At 58.7% G+C, this 16,612-nt stretch overlaps 2 protein-coding genes across 2 annotated transcripts in view; one reads left to right on the top strand and one right to left on the bottom strand.

The window, feature by feature from the left end:
- LOC138922324 (ral guanine nucleotide dissociation stimulator-like) overlaps positions 1-16,612 on the bottom strand; it is a 378,765-nt gene that overhangs the window by 82,561 nt on the left and 279,592 nt on the right. The window lies entirely within an intron of this gene.
- On the top strand, positions 6,242-15,709 carry LOC138922322 (ral guanine nucleotide dissociation stimulator-like). The gene is made up of 13 exons (XM_070259068.1): positions 6,242-6,465; positions 7,330-7,520; positions 8,973-9,085; positions 9,219-9,580; positions 10,363-10,578; positions 10,938-11,041; positions 11,519-11,585; positions 13,117-13,170; positions 13,589-13,663; positions 14,228-14,260; positions 14,626-14,747; positions 14,954-15,057; positions 15,383-15,709. Exons 1-13 carry the CDS (start codon positions 6,364-6,366, stop codon positions 15,538-15,540), a joined length of 1,701 nt encoding a protein of 566 aa, XP_070115169.1. The 5' UTR covers positions 6,242-6,363; the 3' UTR covers positions 15,541-15,709.

The raw sequence follows: 16,612 nt of genomic DNA on the forward strand, positions 1-16,612 counted from the left end.
TCTGGCTCTGAGATCCCACACAGCCCAATCGCCGCCTCCATCCCAGGACGGCTGCTTGCCCTAAGTGTTGCCTTCAAAAGGCTCAGTCTCTCTCCCTGCCAGGTCCATTGACACCAAGAATGCGGGCCCTATTAATACCTAAGGAAAATGGCCGCTTTTCATCGAACGGTTACTAGTGCTAAGTGCTGTGAGGTCTGAACTCTCACCTCACTGGACAGATGAAGAAAAGGAGCCCAGAGGGGTTGGGAGACTTACCCAGAGGCATGCAGAAAGTGAGTGGCAGAGCTGCAATTTAAGCAACTTGATGTTGCCTTGCTTCACCTGGTCCTGTGCCCAGAGTCCTCCTCCGCTCGCTGCCGCATGCTTTGTTGTTAGGGTGTGCGTTGCCGTATCATGAACGTCCTTTCAGAGTTGAGCACCGACACCAACATTTGGAGGTGCTACGTCCTCTGTGTTCAGGGACCTTGGCTGTCCTATTCACTTACAACCCTCCCCCAGCACCAAGGCTGTTCCAAGCTGCCCGTCAGTCTTCCTGCTGTCTCTGTCCCCTCCCTCAGGGAGGCGTTTCAGCGCCCCTGCCTGGGGTCCCCACCTCCCCATGCCTGTGTCCCTCCAGCTCCAGGCCTGAGAAAACTGCAACAGCCGGCGGAGATGATACTGTCCTCACTCACCATCCTGACACTGTGGGCCTTAAGCTGGAAAAAGAGGGGCTGTCACGGAAGCTGAGACATGAGACCTGTGGGGGCACTCAGCTGGGCTCCTTCATCCTGGACAGCGACAGCCTCTACGTCGTTGGGGAGCATCTATTTAGTAACCCCATACTGAAGCTAAGGATGGGCCCCAGGAGGATGTGCACTCTCCAGTGTTCCTCAGGAGCCATCCTGTGTGTCTAGTCTTCCAGCTGAGCAACCTCCCTCAAGGCTCAGGGACCCCAAGGCCCTGCACTTTGTGAATCCTTCTCTTCCCTTTGCAGCTCTGCACTCTGGGGCTGTGATTCGTCCCCTTGCCTGAGGCACAGAAGCCTTTCTCCAGTCAGATGAAAGAGAGTATCCCTCTGAAGCCAATGGGCATTCAAGAGTCTGGCTATTCCTCTCTCTCCCTGCCAGCACCTCTAAATACCTCTGGAACCTGAAGAGCACAATTTGCAAACCCATGTTCGAGCAAGGTTAGCGCATTGATCTCACACATAAATTGCAAACTCATGAAAACAGGGACTGGATCTTTGATTTGTCAGCCTTTTAGGAATAAGAGATAGTTGCTCCTAAATCCTAATGTGGAACCGTGTAGACTGGAAGTGTCAGTTGTGGGTGGGGCTGGTGGTCCTCGGGCTGTATTTTGGACATTCGTGCTCCTCTTGCATGCCAATTCTGTCTCCTTTTCTCACAGCAGGTTACACATCGGACCTCAGCCCTCACTCCCCGCGGTGAGTCCTCAGGGCTCTGATGACCGTGTGCTGCAGGCCCCTTAGGGAGAGCGACTGATCTCCTCATCCCAGGGCACCCACGGGAGAAGAAGCCAGAGGACCCGCAATCAGTGGCTCAGGCTGGATAGGAAAGATGCACGCGGTGGCCTCCGTGCCCCCCCCTCGGAGTCCCCGGTCTCACTCCAGACCATTTCTCCTCAGCTGCTGTGACCTCCATGCTCCTCCCACAGAACCCACTGGTGCCACCGACCCCCCCCAGCGCCACAGGTAGGTGACTTCTCTCTCCAGCTCCCTCTAGGAAGTCAAGCTATTTGGCCTCAAAGTTAGGACCTGGCAGTCGCAGAGAGGAGCCGCCGTGAGGGACCCTGGAGCTGCCATGGACAGCCTCTGCTCTCCTCCAGAGCAGGGCATGGCACCTCCTCGTCGGTCCAGTGTGTTGACCTGGAACAATTTACTTTCCCTCTCTGTGCCTCAGTTTCCTCACCTGCCCAGCACGAAGAATAACACTGCCTAAGGTTGTCGTGGAGGGTCCGTGAACGTGGACGTAAGAACACCTGGCGCAGGGACCACGGGGGATTTAGTGGACAAATATTGAGTGGGCGCGTGCTCTGTGCTGGGCAGAGGGCAGACGACGTTAGTGAGGTGTGTCCGTCCCTCACCAAGGTCACTGTGTATGGAGAGAGACTGGAAATGAACGTGCAATTACAATCGCAAAGAATTGTCACCGAGAACCGTGTTGTTTGCCACTTACTACGTGCCAGGCTGTGTCCTGTTGTGTCTTTCACTGTTAACTTTTCCCTTTGAATAAATATGAAAGCACATGAAGTTGCAACAAAAATAGTACAGAGTGCCTTGGACCCTTCCACCAGCTTCTGCCGGGGGTTAACATCTTGCGGGACTCTAGTACAGTGTCACGACCAGGACATGAATTGACAGTGTTAAACCCACAGACCGCAGACTTCTGATGTCGCTAGTTTGACATGAGCTCACTGGGCGGTGTGTGTGTGTGTGCGCGCGTGTGCGTGTATGCGCGCGCGCGCGGTTCTATGCCATTTTATGACACATGCAGATTTGCGCCACCACCACTGCAATCCACACACAGAACTGTCCCATCCCCACAAGCCCTCCCTCGTGCTGCTCTTTCATAGTCACATCTGCCCGGCCAGCCCCTGGCCTTCACTCATCTGTTCTCCATCTTTATAATGCTGTTGTTTTGAGAAGGTCGTATCAACAGAATCAGAAAACGTGTGACCTGTGGGGCGCGGCTCTCAGCATAATGCCTCTGCCATGTGCTACCTCCTCTGAGAAAGTCTTGTGACCTTCATAATTTCCCTACCAGGATGATTCTCCCCATTTTACGGTTGAAGAAATGGAGGTTCAGTCATGTTGAGTGACATGCCCAGGGTCACATGGCTGGGGAAGGAAAACAGGGGATCTGACCCCAAACATGACTCACGGATGAGGCCACAACCACGGTACCCGAGCTCTGCACTGCGGCGTCTTTCTGGGAGTAGCGGGTGGGGTTGGGGAGGGGTAGAGACGTTGAGAAGTGACTTCCTTGAAGGACTGACATTTGCTTCCCATTAAGAAAAAGGTCTCTTCCACGTTGGATGGGACTGAATGCAGTTGTTTCCTTTCTTATCCCCCAATCGGTGAAATTGCTCCAATCCTGTTACTTTGAACTTGTAAACTAGCATCAATCAGGACCACTCCAGAGCCTCACCAGGGTCCAAGATCTCAGACCCTGGACACCTACCTGGCCCATATGCTGACTTGAGGGCCCCAGAACCTGCATCTTGACCCCCCGCTGCATTTTTAAGTGCCTTTTGATTGTGGCAAAGTATGCATAACCTAGACTTGGCCATTTGAACCATTTTTCCGTGGACAATTCAGTGGCATCAAATGCATTCACAATACTGCGCAACCATCACCGTGTTCATTTCCAAGACTTCTTTTCATCATCTCAAACAGAAACTCTGTCCCCATTAAACACTGCCTCCCCATGACCCTCAGCTCCAGCCCCTGTGAACTTCTATTCTTCCTTCCATCTCGATGAATTTGCCTGTGCTCGGCACGTCATGTAAGGGGAACCGTATCATAGGTGTCTTTCTGGGTTGCGTTTATTTCACTGAGCGTAAGGTTTGCAAGGTTCATCCACGTTGTACCATGTGTCAGAAGTTCATTTCTTTTTAGGGCTGAATCTTCTTCCTGGGAACTATTGCACAGAAACACCCAAATTACTTCTACCAATTTCCCCCGGCCCTGAAAATTAACACGGAGAACCTTTCAACACCTTTCTTCTCCAGACTGGGGGGGCTCTGAGGAAAGGCCATTGTTACTGGAATAAGCAAGGGCAGGCTGGGAGTGGGGTCTCAGGGAAAGACGCCCTCAGGAGGTACCAGGGAATCCCCAAATGGATGGGAGGGTCTCAGCAGTAACTGAATTCAGGATGTGGTGGAGTCTCAGACCGGGTGCTAGTTCTCTGGCCGTGGGGTGAGGGGCTGGTGCTGCATGACAGGGAGAGAGGACGGCTCACCGTGTTCCTGGGACACCTGCCCCACGGGAGAGAGGGAAGGCTAGTGCGCCTTCCCGACGGACTGGTGGTGGGAAAAACTCAGCCTGGAGGAGACAGCCGTGTGCCCGGGGTAACCAGAAGGAATTACGTCTCCTTCAGCCAAAGCAGACAGCCCCTCATCCTGGGCTCACTTTATCCAAATGGGAGCAAGAAGGAGGAAACAATTGAAGACGCTTCCAGATGTGAGATGTGTGGTGGCAGAGACTGTGCCTGGGAGATTCTGAAAGGCCTCACTGAAGTGACCTAGGCTGTGACCAGAAGGACAAGACTGAGCCACGCCTGCGTAGGTCCGGGAACAGGGAGTCAGGGGGAAAGGCGCTGTTGGTGCTGAGACTCTGGGGCAGAAGTGAGCGTGAGCAGAGGAGGTCAGAAAGCTGCCCAGGCGGCTGGAGGGAGCCTGAGAAGCAACAGGAGCTGCGGCAGGGGCGGCGGTTAATGGGGCCAGACCGGGGAACCCGGTAGTCTGCGTTCATTTGGGTTTCTCTCTCACAACACTGCTCCCAAAAGTTGCACCTCTGAAGTACGAATATTGAACTTCTCCCGGTTTCCGTGGTCTAGGCATTGGGCACGGCTTAGCTGGGAGCCTCTGCCTCCAGGTCTCCGTGAAGCAGGACCTTCAGTCTCAACTGAGGCTAGACTAGGGGAGGATTTGCTCCCAAGTCACTCACACGGGTGGTGTCAGGAGTCATTGGGACTGAGAGTCTGAGTCTCCATGTGACTGTTGGCTGGGCGCTCCCTCAGATCTCGCCTCCCTTGGCCTCTACATAGGGCAACTGAAATCATCGCCACTTGCTATCTCATTTCCAGAAATGTGACAGAGAGAGAGCGCAAGAGATGGAAACAGAGGGGGAGATAAAGGGAGGGAACTCAGGAAAGCAAGCAAGAGGGAAGTGACAGAGTTTTTGTAATTAAAACTTGGATGTGACATTCCATCAGCTGGGCTGTATTCTATTGCTCAGAAACCAGTTACTCAGGATGTAGTGGTTCCACAAGGATGTGCACAGCAGGAGGGAGGGAGCGCTGGGAGCCTTGGTGGAGGCTGCCCACCACATAGGCCGACAATGAGGCGCTTGGGTCTGGTTCTAAGGCCAACAGGAGACTGGGAAAGGTTGAATGCTAGTGAATGACAATATCTGAATTTCCTCGAACTTCCAACCCTTGAAGGTGCAGACCTGACAAGGAGCCCCCAAGGGGCAGTGACTTTTCCCAAATCACACGGCTGGAATCCAGGCCTGTTTGGAGAGGTATTCCCGACTGCATCCACCCCTTCTTGTAATTCTTCCACCTCTAAGTTCGGGGACCAGACCCAGGCGGCACCACCTCCCAGATATGGGAGGCGTTATCACATGTCCACCCGAAGACGTCCCTGGGAATGTGTTTCTAGCGCCATCCCATCGTGCAGGTTGGGAGACTGGGGAGGCCCTGAGAGGCACAGTGGCTTTTCCAGGACACAGAACTGCTAGGAAAAAGGAGATCCGAACTGGGCGCTCTCTCTTCAAAGCTGGGGCGCTGGTTCCGATCCCAAGGAGCTGTGGGGAGGGCTGTGATGGAACTTTCTGTACAGCTCGGGAGATGACACGGGCAAGGAGGGTGAGCGGTCAACAGCCCCGAGGGGGCTTTGGGTGGGTCTGATGGAGGGAAGGGCCCCCCCATCCTGGAACCTTGGAGACATGACCTCACTTCCTTGGCGACCGACCCCAACAGCTTAGAACTCTGGTCACCAGGCAGCCATTTTGTACACATAGCCCATTTGACCAGAGACACTCGACACAGGAGGATGTGTTCATGTATCCCCTCTTTGCGAGGCTCTGGCGCACAGAGAGCCAACAATGACAGTCTTCTCCAGCGCTGTCGACACTGGCTGAGACCGCACCTCCAAGACCTCAGGCCATTCGGAAGAAGGAACCCTCAGGTAACACAAGGCAGCCCAGGGCGGGCCACTCCGGGTCAGGCCACAAGTGTGATCCCACCCTCCCATGCGGGCAGCCCCACACCCCTTGACCCTTATTGTGTGTGTGTGTTGGCGGGCATGGAGTGACGGAAGGCAGGGATGAGCGTGGAGCTACCCTGGACGGGAGCAGACGGTTAGGGCTTGGAAGCCTGGCGGTATGTCGTGTTCATATCCCAGGTGGTGGCTGGCAGGATGGAAGGTGAGTGCTGGGAGCCAAGCCGCCCTACCCGTAGGTGAATCCCAAGCCCGTGAGGTGTCATCTCATTCGCTCCCTGTCTGGAGGTCTATGCGGATGCCCCTCTGTCTGTGCTCGGTGTGCGGGAGAGTTCTCCCCCTGTGGGCAAGTGCAGGCAGGCCCCTGCTACCTGCCGCCGCGGCCACCGGACGCTGTCTTTGCAGAGCTCCACCCAGGAGATGGTCCAGGAGCTGGCGCATGGGTCCTACGGCTCCATCTCCCTGGACAGGGGGCAAGTGCAGCAGACCACCGACCTTGCCCGGGGCTGGACTGAGGGGAGAGTGAGTGACACCCGGGGCCCTGAGATCACCGGGGTGTGTCCACAATCCAGAGTCAAATCTGGAGCCCTCCCCTGGACCCGCCCAGGGCTTTCCCACTGGAGTGTCCCAAGGGCCCAGTCCCAAAGGAATCTGGACTTCCACGCCTCCTCACCAGCTACCTAGGAGGGTGGGAAGTCGCTCTTTCCTAACCCCAGGCGGAGTAGACAAAACACTGATGTTTGCGCTTCACACTCGGCCAGGGGCATCTTTGAAATCTGCCATTTTCTGAATCTGAAACCTCTGTAACGAGGGTCTCAAACCTCCCTTTCGTGTAAAAGAAAGAAAAACCAGCGTCCTTTCTTGTAGTCAGCCAGATCCTCACAGCGTCTGTCTGCCCGTGCACTGTCTCCCGACTGGGGAGGGCTGAGGTTCCCACCAGACATTTCCCTTCATGTCAGGAGCACATGAAGCCTCAGGTGGGGGAGCGGGGGAGTCCTGCAGCCCTGGCTTAGGGCGGTTCTCAGTTCCGACCCACAGGACCCTGAGCAGCCACTTGGCAGCCCGAAGCTTCCGTCCTCTCATCTCTAGAATGGGGATGTTTGTGTTGGATTCGCTGGTCAGTGCTCTTAATGCACGCTTTGGTGCGGGGCGGTCTGTCCTTGCCAAGCCAGCCAAGTGTCCTGAGGAACTCATCGTATAATCCTCCCCCCGCCCAAACTCAAATTGGACTTTTCAAGCCTGGAAACCGGTTGGCTGTGGGCAATCCTGTCCCTCCTCTGCACACATCCCTGAGGGGCTCACAGTTCCTGGGGGACCTCCAGACCTTGACTTCCTGGAGGTTCACGCTGGTGCTGGTGACTCTGTGTCCTTCCTCATCTCACCCAGCGCGGAGAGTCACTCGGGCAGCGGAATGAGGCCTGCAGGATGCGGGCCCTCCAGGCAGGCCTGCTGGAGAGGCTGCCGCCGTCCATAGGACCAGCCTTGGCGCCTCGAAACATGGCCAACGTCACCACCATCGTGTTTGACTGCGCGGCTGTCCTCACCTCCCACGGGGTCCTGGACCACCTACTTGCTACGTGAGTGCCCAGCCCCTCCTCAGCACAGTGGTGACTCTGCCCACTGCCAGCTGTGTGTCTTGGAAACGGCCCTCCATCTCTCTGAGCTTCGATTGCTCCTCTGCAAAGTGGAGTGGGAGAGGATAAACTTCATCGGGTTCTGGTGGGCACGAATGGGATGAGCCACGGCAGGTGCTTCCCTGGGGCCTGGCTCTACAGAAGGGGCTGAGAGACGTGCCGTGGTTGTTCCTGGTTATTCTTTCCCTCTCCCCGATGAAGAGCAGTCTGCTCCCCCATCGCTGGGATGGGGCCTTTCTGAGTTTGCAAAGGCACACGGAAAGCACTCTGGCAGGGAGTGTGGGATTCCATCCAGCTGGTCGTGGGGCGGGTCCTTGGAGTAGCCAAGGAGGGGTCTCCGGGGCCGCAGAGGGGCCCCAGGCCCACTCAGCTACCGGGGATGCTTCTGGTTGGAGTTCATTCGAGAACACTGTATATTAAGCACCTGTGACATGCGGGAGCTTTAGAGACACTTGGCACAACGCAGTGAATGAAGCAGACACAGCCCCTGGACCCCCGCAGCAGCCTGAGACTCAGATAGTCACACACCATATCATCCACAGATCCTGTCCCCCGCCTGTCCCAGGGGATGCCCTCCTATGCTCCTTTACGACTGGAGGCCTCTTCCCACGTTCTCATGCATGATGGACCCCAGCGCCAACTAAAGACCTGAGTGTTCTTTGAGTGCCAGACGAGGGCCTCCTGTCTCCACAGAACAGGGCTGGGGGAGAACAAGAGGACAGAGGACTGTGGCTGGGGCGGGCCCGGCACAACTCTGATCTCACTCATCTTTTGATTCCTCTGGGAGGGCTGAGGTCTGATGGCTTCTACTGCAAGGGGATAGGAGTGAAAGAGAGCTGTGGGTGGGGTCCCAGAGCCCCTGGGAACCAGAGGGGAGGCTGGCTTGAGCTGTTCCCTGGCGACCCATCCCCACCACAGTCCCGTCTCCCTCCGCTTCCCCTTCTCCATATCCACCCCTTCTGACCACCACCAGCAGGCCCAGAAGAGAAGGGGTGTTAGCGAGCCGCTCACACATCGGCCTCAGTCCTCAGTCCACTTGCACAAGGGCGTGGAGGGCTGGGCTGGACTGTGTCCAGCCTCTTTGCGAGAAGAGTGGCAGTGGGAAGAAGAGACTCACACAAACCCCGTGTTCCACCTGCTGGATGAGCAGGCCTGCCACTGCCAGGATGGCCACACAGGAGTCAGCGCCGGGGTGGGACTCCCCCCTGGTGGAAAGGGGCAGGCACAGGGCCCAGACCCAAAGCAGGGTGCCTTGGGAGGACAGTGTGGAAGCGACGGCCAGGCCTCTGGCTCTGTGGCCCAACTGCTTCCGCCCAGTACCGCGTCTTCTATGGTGGGAACCTGGCTGGACCCAATGCAGGATTTCTGGGAGCCCACGCCCTTTCCCTCTTTCAGGATGCGGCTGGCCTCTCTGCGTGTCATCTGGCCTGGGTCGCACCTGGGAGGCCCTGCCTACCTTCCCCAGGTCCAGCTGCAACATCTGGGGCCCAGGAGGGCAGAGCTGGAAGGTGAGGGCACAGCAGTCTGGGAAGACTGTCTGCGGTGGGGTTCACGGGCTGGGGTTCCCTTCAAGACAGCGGAGTCTCTCCTGTCTTGTAAAGTCGGGTACGTAGGTGAAACTTTCTCTTTCTCCCGCTGCAGCGCCAGTTCCAGAGCTCCTGCCGGCTCTAGAGCCAGAGCAAGGGCCAGCTCCGGGGCCAGAGGCAGCTCCAGCTGTAGTTCCACCGTCCGCGCCGGAGCTGGAGGCGGCCTCACCACCAGCAGCCTCACCTCCAGCAGCCTCACCTCCATCGGCCTCTCCAGGGCCGGAGCGAGCGCCATCAGCTTCAGCCCCAGTGCCAGCTTCTGAGCTGGAGCAAGATGCGCCATTGACTTTTGGACGATCTCTGCCTCCAGCTGCCGAAGTCACCGCAGAAGCGAGCGCCGAGCTGAGAGAGGAGAGGCCTAAGCTGCTGGACTTCCCTCCGAAGCTGGTGGCCGAGCAGCTGACCCGGATGGATGCGGTGAGCAGCGGGGCTCTTGGGCTAGGTGGGGCCCGCCTTGGTGGGCCATCAGCTGCCCCAGACCTCCTGTTCCCTCAGCCGCAATCCAACGATGTGGGTGCAAGTCACAGCTCCCCCACTCACCCACCGGGTGACCTGGGCCACCTTCTGGCCCCCAAGTCCTTGCTGTCCCCACATGGACAGTAGAGAGCACACCAAGGGCGGGCACCTGCTGGGCAGAGTGGCTGTGCGGATGGATGAGGTCGAACAGAGAGGAAGCGGGGCAGAGAACAGCCCTCTGGTGGGGGAGGGAAGCTCACTGGAGTGCTGCCAAGTCCTGGGTCACTCACCCATCGGCCCAGGAGGCCTCAACAGCCTCCGTACTTATTAGACACCTAGTGCGTCCTTACCTACATGGAAGACAGGCAAACAAAGCCCATGGTTGTTGCTGCCTCGGGGGAACGTGCAGCTGAAAGGGGAGTGGGACCAGGGGGTGATGAGAACGGGTGGAAGATGCCCCTTGAGATGGGCAGGTGTGAGCCGTGTTCTGGTGCTTGGGGGAAGCAAGACTGGGCTGCGAGCCAATGGGACTTCTCTTCCCCGCCCCTATTGGGTCCTCGGTCATCCTGCGCTGGGCGGCCTCAGCGGACACAGACAAAACCCAGAGACTCCCAGAAGCTTCAGGCCACCTCCTCAGGTTCCTGAGCTGCAGCTGACCAGTGCCTCCTGCCTGGGGCTGCGGGGGCCTGCAGACTCTGAGCTCGGGTGTGGCAGGGTCAGGTGACAGTCCCCATCCTCCCCAGGAGCTGTTCAAGAAGGTGGAGCCCCGCCACTGCCTGGGTTTTGTGTGGTGCCAGCGGCCCAATGGGAGCAAGGAGTACCTGGCTCCCACGGTTCGGGCCACTATCAACCAGTTTCTTCACGTGTCCGGCTGCGTCATCACGACGTGCCTTGGGGACCTCAGCATGACGGCCCAGGACAGGGCCAGAGTCGTCGAGCTGTGGATTCAGGTGGCCAAGGTCAGTAGTGGCAGGGCCCAGGGAGCCCCTCCCTGGAGTCAGGGGGACTGCCCCTTCTCCTCTCGCAGCTTTCAGCCTTGAAGTCGGTGGTCTGGGCCTCGGCAAAGTCCTAGGCCCCTTGCTGCCAAGGGCCTGCTGACCTTGAGTGCTGGTCCCAGTGGTGGGAAGCTCCCTTCCCGCCCTGGGTTGAGCTAAAATCTTCCTGCCCGCGAGCGTTACTCATCAGCTCCCAGGTGTGCCCTCCCTCGCTTCCCTGGGCATCTGCCTCATCCAGGACAGCAGAAGCCCACGAGGGGACACAAGCCAGAGGAAGCAGGGCTCCAGCCCGCCGTCGCAGCTCATTCCCTTCCCTTCCTCAGGAGTGCCGAGTCCTTGGAAATTATGCGTCCCTGCGTGCCATCGTGTCTGCTCTGCAGAGCCCCTCCATCAGCCGTCTGCAAAAGACATGGGGACGAGTTGCCAGGTGGGTAGGCCGTGCTCCATCCAAGCACCACCAGGGCGGACCAGACATCCCCCGTGCGACTGCCATGGACCCCTCATTCAGCTAGGACCATCTGGGAGGCAGCGGACCCTAGGGATGGGGACTGGCCTCCTTGCTCGGGTCTCTGAGACTCTCTGAGACCCTAGGCAGTGGCTCCCCCCTTGTCACATCCTGGATTGAGCCACACTGGAGATTTCCAAGGGTGTACTTCGCAGCAACGGAGCCCTCATCGGCAACCAACGCTGTTAGAAACAATGTGCTCAGTCGGAGTGGGAATGGAGGCCCCAGGTGACCGCAGGAGAGCCTCCACCCGAGTCCCACGGTGACCTCAGAGCTCCGAAGAACCCGGGGAAAACCCTCGTCCAGGCCCCAGGCCCTTTGAACCTTCCGGGTTCTCAGCCAAAGGCATTTCGCCTTCAACCGCCCCGGGTTTTCTTTCCTCCTTTCCTCTCCCCTCAGGAAGAGCTCTCGAAAGTTGAAGAGGTTCATCAAAGACCAGTGGGTGAGCAGGAGGCAGCTGGTGAAGGTAAGACGGAGGCTGCACATCTGGAAGGAGGGGGAGCGAGAGGGGAGGGGACCCGGCAGGATGAGCTTTGGTTCTCCTGTCACGTGAAGTTGGTCAGGAAAAGATGGACAGGAAGAGGGATGTGCTAGCTCCATGGGCAGGTGGGGGCAGTTTGGGACAGGAGGCCAGGGGCATGGGATAGAATGGTGCGGGCTGGACTGTTCCAGGAGGCTGAGGACCTGGCAGAAGGTGCCGGTGTCTGGCTTCCATGCTGCTCCATCAGCTGCCCTGCATCTTCCTCCTGGCCACTGGCTGGAGCGAGTGGGCGGGCTTCCTTTCTTCCGAAGTCAGCCCAGTCTGTGCTCAGGAAGCCAGGGCCCCACTGCTCCTTCTGTCTTCACTGTGCCTCGCAAGAAGGGCACCCTGCCTGCCTGAGGGATGGGCACTGCCGGATCCCACGGGCCGGGGGCACTCAGGGGCTTCCCAGCCTTGGGACGGACACTGGACCTGGGACAGATCTGTGTCCCCTCGGTGACTCCCCACTCTGGCCCCTAAAGTGGGCGCTGCAGACAGTCCCAGTGGGATGCTCACCCAGGTCCTTGTTGGCGATGACATGTGCCCCGGAGGGCAAGGGCAAGTGCCCAGGGAACTGATGGCTTCTTCAGGGATCCTTCCCGCCCAGACGTCAGAAGTTTCCTCGTAAAACAGAAAGGAAATGCCACCCCGCAGTGCCCTGGTCGCCCCCTCCCCTGCTAGTCAGACGTGGCATTCGGGGTCCCCATCCTGAGCGGATGAAGAAAGAATTCTGTGCAGGGGAACTCCCTGAGGGGATCCTAGGGAGCTGAGGGCTTTAGCAAGGCCTTGGCCTCGGCCTGGGATCAGAGACTCCTGGGCGTTGGGGCTGGCAGAAGCCACTTGACCAGGCCTCCTGAGACACCTCATCTCCCTCCATCCGTGGCTCGGCCCAGCTGGGGGCCCGAACACAGCCTGAGAGTCCCGAGGACAGCACTGTGGTCAGCGGCTGGGCAGAGGGTGGTGTGAAGGCAGAGGAGACAGGGGCCTGTGGCTGGGAGGGGGAGCAGCCTCTCCTCTGGGGCCCCCTGAGCAAGTCCCTGCCCCTGTGTGGGCCTTGGTCTCCTCATCTGGGAGCCAGAGGGAGATGAGCCGTGGTGCAGGCCTCACAGTGGGTGCCGAGGCTCAAGGGTGGGGAGGAATGTGGGGAGCTTGGACCTGGCTCCAGAGGCAGGCTTGAGCGGAGAGCAGTGATGACGGTCAGATGACGCTTGGGCCTCAGGAGACTGTGGGAGGCAGACAGAGTTCGTCAAACCTTCCAGACGAGGTAACAGGTTCAGGGAGGCCTGGGCGGGCCCAAGGTCACACAGGAGTGAGTGTTGGAGCTGGGATGGCTCTGGAATCAGAGCACCCTGGAGGCGGGAGCCGCAGGGGCACCAGGTGACTGGGGCCACATGTCCAGGGTCCCCGATCTGGGAGGGGTCTGGGAGGACACTTGGAGGGGAGCGTCGGCTCACTGGCCCTGTCAACACCCTGGCAGGAGGCGACCTCTATGTTGACCAGCCTGGAGACGGGCCCCACAGGTGCCCAGAAGGTAAGGGTGCCTGTGGAGGAGGGGCCCAGGAGTCGCAGGAGAGGGGACTCCCCTTCCTAGCCGGAGGTCTCTACCAGCAGAGAGGGAGCCTTTCTCCTCCAGCCCTGCTCCTGGTGCCACAGACCTGAAATGCCTGCATTGGAAGTGACCAGGAGGAGGCCTGGAACGGATGGGCGCACAACGGATTTGGGACAGGGAGGGGCGGGGACCACGTACCCTGGGTTTTGCCAGAGCCGGCTGCTGGGAGGTGCCTGGAGGAGTTTTGGGTTCCTGGAGGAGAGAAGAGGAGGAAATTGGGGGGAGGCCGCCTAGGTGGGTAGCTTGGGCTGGGCAGGAGGCTGGGGTGAGGAGTGGAGGAGAGGTCTTTGACGGCTCCTGAGAGCGGGATCTCATCACCGTCTCCACCCCGCTGGCACAGGGGCTCATCCCCTTCCTTGGCACATTCCTCAATTACCTACTGCTGCTGGACACCAACATGGAGGATTACCTGGAGGTGAGTGAGCCTGGAGGTGGAGCTGGGGATCAGGATTCGGAGATTTGGGAGGAGAGACTTGCACTGAGGCCTGAGCTCACAACCCTTGGCAGAGTCCTCTCGTGAGGGCCTCACAGCCACCCCGGGAGCTGGGTGTCATGGCCATCTTAGTGATGAGTGAATATAGGATCCAGGTGAGCCGCCAGTCCAGGCTGCCTGACTGCGGAGCTGCTGGAGGGTGTGTCTGAGCTGGACTCAGCCTCTCCCTCAGGCCCCGCCCCTGCAGGGAGTGAAGCCAGGCCCCTCCAAGGCAGGAAGCACACGAGTGGCTGAGCATCCCTTCCTGCCTGAGGCCTCAGTCTGTCTGTCTGTCAGAGAGGGCTGTCTTAGAATGTCCCTGAGCCATAGCCCCGTGGCCTCCTTGCTCTGGAGCTCAGAGTCTTGCCCGGGACCCATTCCCGTTTCTGGTAGCGCCTGCTCCCTGGTCGACCCTGCTGGTAGTGCAACCTGAGAAAGGGTGGAGACGGGGGCTAGCTATGGGCTAAGGGGGCTGTTGCTCATGGGCTTTGGCTCTCTGCCTTCCAGGGAAATGAGATCAATTTTGAGAAAAGGAGTGAGGTGAGCAGCTGTGGCCTCCCCGTGCGGAGGGTGGGGCTGTGGCAATCAGAGACTCCTCCGGGGAAGACCTTCTCTGGCCCGATGCCTTGGGCCTTGCTTTCCTTGGGAGAGTTCGGCACCCAGAGCTGGGAAAGCCGTCCCATTGGTGCGTGGGGGAAGGGGCTGGCACCAAGGACACCTTCCTGCAGGAGGAGCTATTTCAAGCCAACTGTGAGAACGAGCAAGTCCTGCACGGAATTGGAGGGAAGGAGGGTTCCCATGTGGGCCAAGACCCCAGACCAGCTCCTTGACCCTCTTCTCACCTGTCTGAGTCCCCAGCACGGTCCCCCACCCAGGCCCCGTCTGCATCATGTCCTTTCTCCCAGGAATTCAAAGTCACCGAGCAGATCTTCCTGCTCCAGGAGGCAGTCCATCTTTACCACATTGAGGCTGAGGAGCGATTTGGGGCCTGGTTCGAGGCCATGGAGCCCCTCAGCGAGGATGAGAGGTGAGGCGGGGCAGGAGTTGGTGAGGGCAAGGCGGACTCTCTCTGATGGCCAGCTCCAGGGAGCCCGTGCCCGTGGCTTCCGGGTCAGTCCCGGGGCTTGTCGCATGGTCACCCGTGGGGCCCTGGGACTCCAACTGCTGGCCGTCTCTGGGAGGGTCACCTGAGGTGTGGCTCCCGGTAGCTGAAAAGTCCCCTCTGTCCTTTAGCTACAGCCTGTCCTGCCACCTGGAGCCCCCACAGGAGAGGGCCGGCAAGATGCGCCGGTTTTTCCTGCCCAAGAAGAACCGCGCGTCTCTCAGCTCAGGGCTCGGTGAGTGTCCAGACAGGCAGGGACTGAAGCCAGGGGCTCCGGAAAGCTTCGGGCTAAGCACGGGCCTAGGGAGATGGACAGCCGGCACGGGGATCCCAGCTCCACTGCTGACCAGGCCTGTGAGGGACAATTCCCTTGACCTTTGTGGGACTCAGCTTCCTCTTCTGTGAAATGGGTGAAGCGAAATGCCAGCTCCCATGTCAGGGACAATGGGGTAGTGTTGACTGAACACTCAGGACAAGGTTTGGAGCAGAATGCAGTGGGGCTGAGGTGTTGGGCTGGGATACTGGTGTGACCCCCCCAATCATCAGTGTCTTCTCTTCAGTCACCAGACCCCTGACGCAGAACCCAGCAACAGTGGCAGATCCCGGTCCTTCCAACAGCTCGAGTGCAGCCTGCTCTTCAGCGGCGGGGACGCGGCTGGGAAACACGCGGGGCCCCAGGCCGGCTCCTCCCATGCTGATGGGGAGAAGAACATTCTAAGCCTTTTCCTGGGAGCCCTGGAGCCCAAGAGGGAGGGGACGACCCCACCCCACAGGCCTGGCAGCTCCACCCCAGCGCCTGTTTACCACTTGGGAAGGGGCCGTATTTCTTTCGTGTTAGTAGTTAGTGCTAGTTTTGAATTTGATGTTAAAATCCTGTTTCTGTTCCAGCCTGCGAGTCACGGTCTGGTTCTTTCCCCTCCTGTGCTCGTGTCAAGGAGACACAGACTCTCGCGTTCCTCCTGGAATGAAGAAATCTTGCAGGGTCTCGGCTTATTGTATGTGAGAGAAGGGAGAAGGGCCAGGCCCCTCCCTGGATACTGAGGGACACCTCCGCGCCCCCCCTTACTCAGAGGACGGCTTCATTTCAGTGTGGTTCACGTGGGCCAGGAGCAGAGACAGCACCCAGAGCTCCTGGCATTTAGAGGGTGGAGGTACTTTCACAGGCAGAGCCACAACCACTGGAATGCGGGTGTCTTTAAAATGGCACGGGCCAGCACCACGACCTGCCCCAGGACAGTGGCTGCTTTTCCACCCCTTTGGAGGAGAGGCCACGTGTTCGGCTTCTCTTGTGGAGGTTCCTCTTCACCAGATGTTAGGAACTTGTCGTTTTCTAATGAGGCTCTGGACAGCAGCAGCTCTAAGTGCAGAGAACGATGTAAAAGCTCAAAACGTGCATGTGGAGGGTCAAGGCCGGAGAAGGTCATGTGCAGATGGACTAAGGGCAGGCAGGACCCTCCCTCCCCCGGCCCCTCTGGGGGCTCCATGTTCACCCTTCACCTGGATTGGAATCCTCTGGGATCCTGGTCCACGGCTCTGAATTCCTTTCCCTGCAAGTTTGGTATCCAGGGGGACAGATCTGTGATGCAGCTTTGAAGGCTACATCTGGGCATCCTTCCCGACGCATCACTGCTCCTTGTCCACCAGGATTTCCTGCCTCCGTGCACTTCCTTCTGCAATTCTTGGAAGGGCAGAAATTCCCTCGAATGCCTCGGCCTCTCTGTCCCGTACCTCGTGGCCACTCCTCCCTGGCAGGGTCTGACGGATCACGGGTGGAGTCTGCTTTGCAAACA

This window comes from Equus caballus, unplaced genomic scaffold (genome assembly GCF_041296265.1).
Source record: "Equus caballus isolate H_3958 breed thoroughbred unplaced genomic scaffold, TB-T2T haplotype2-0000768, whole genome shotgun sequence".
Lineage (NCBI taxonomy): Eukaryota > Metazoa > Chordata > Mammalia > Perissodactyla > Equidae > Equus > Equus caballus.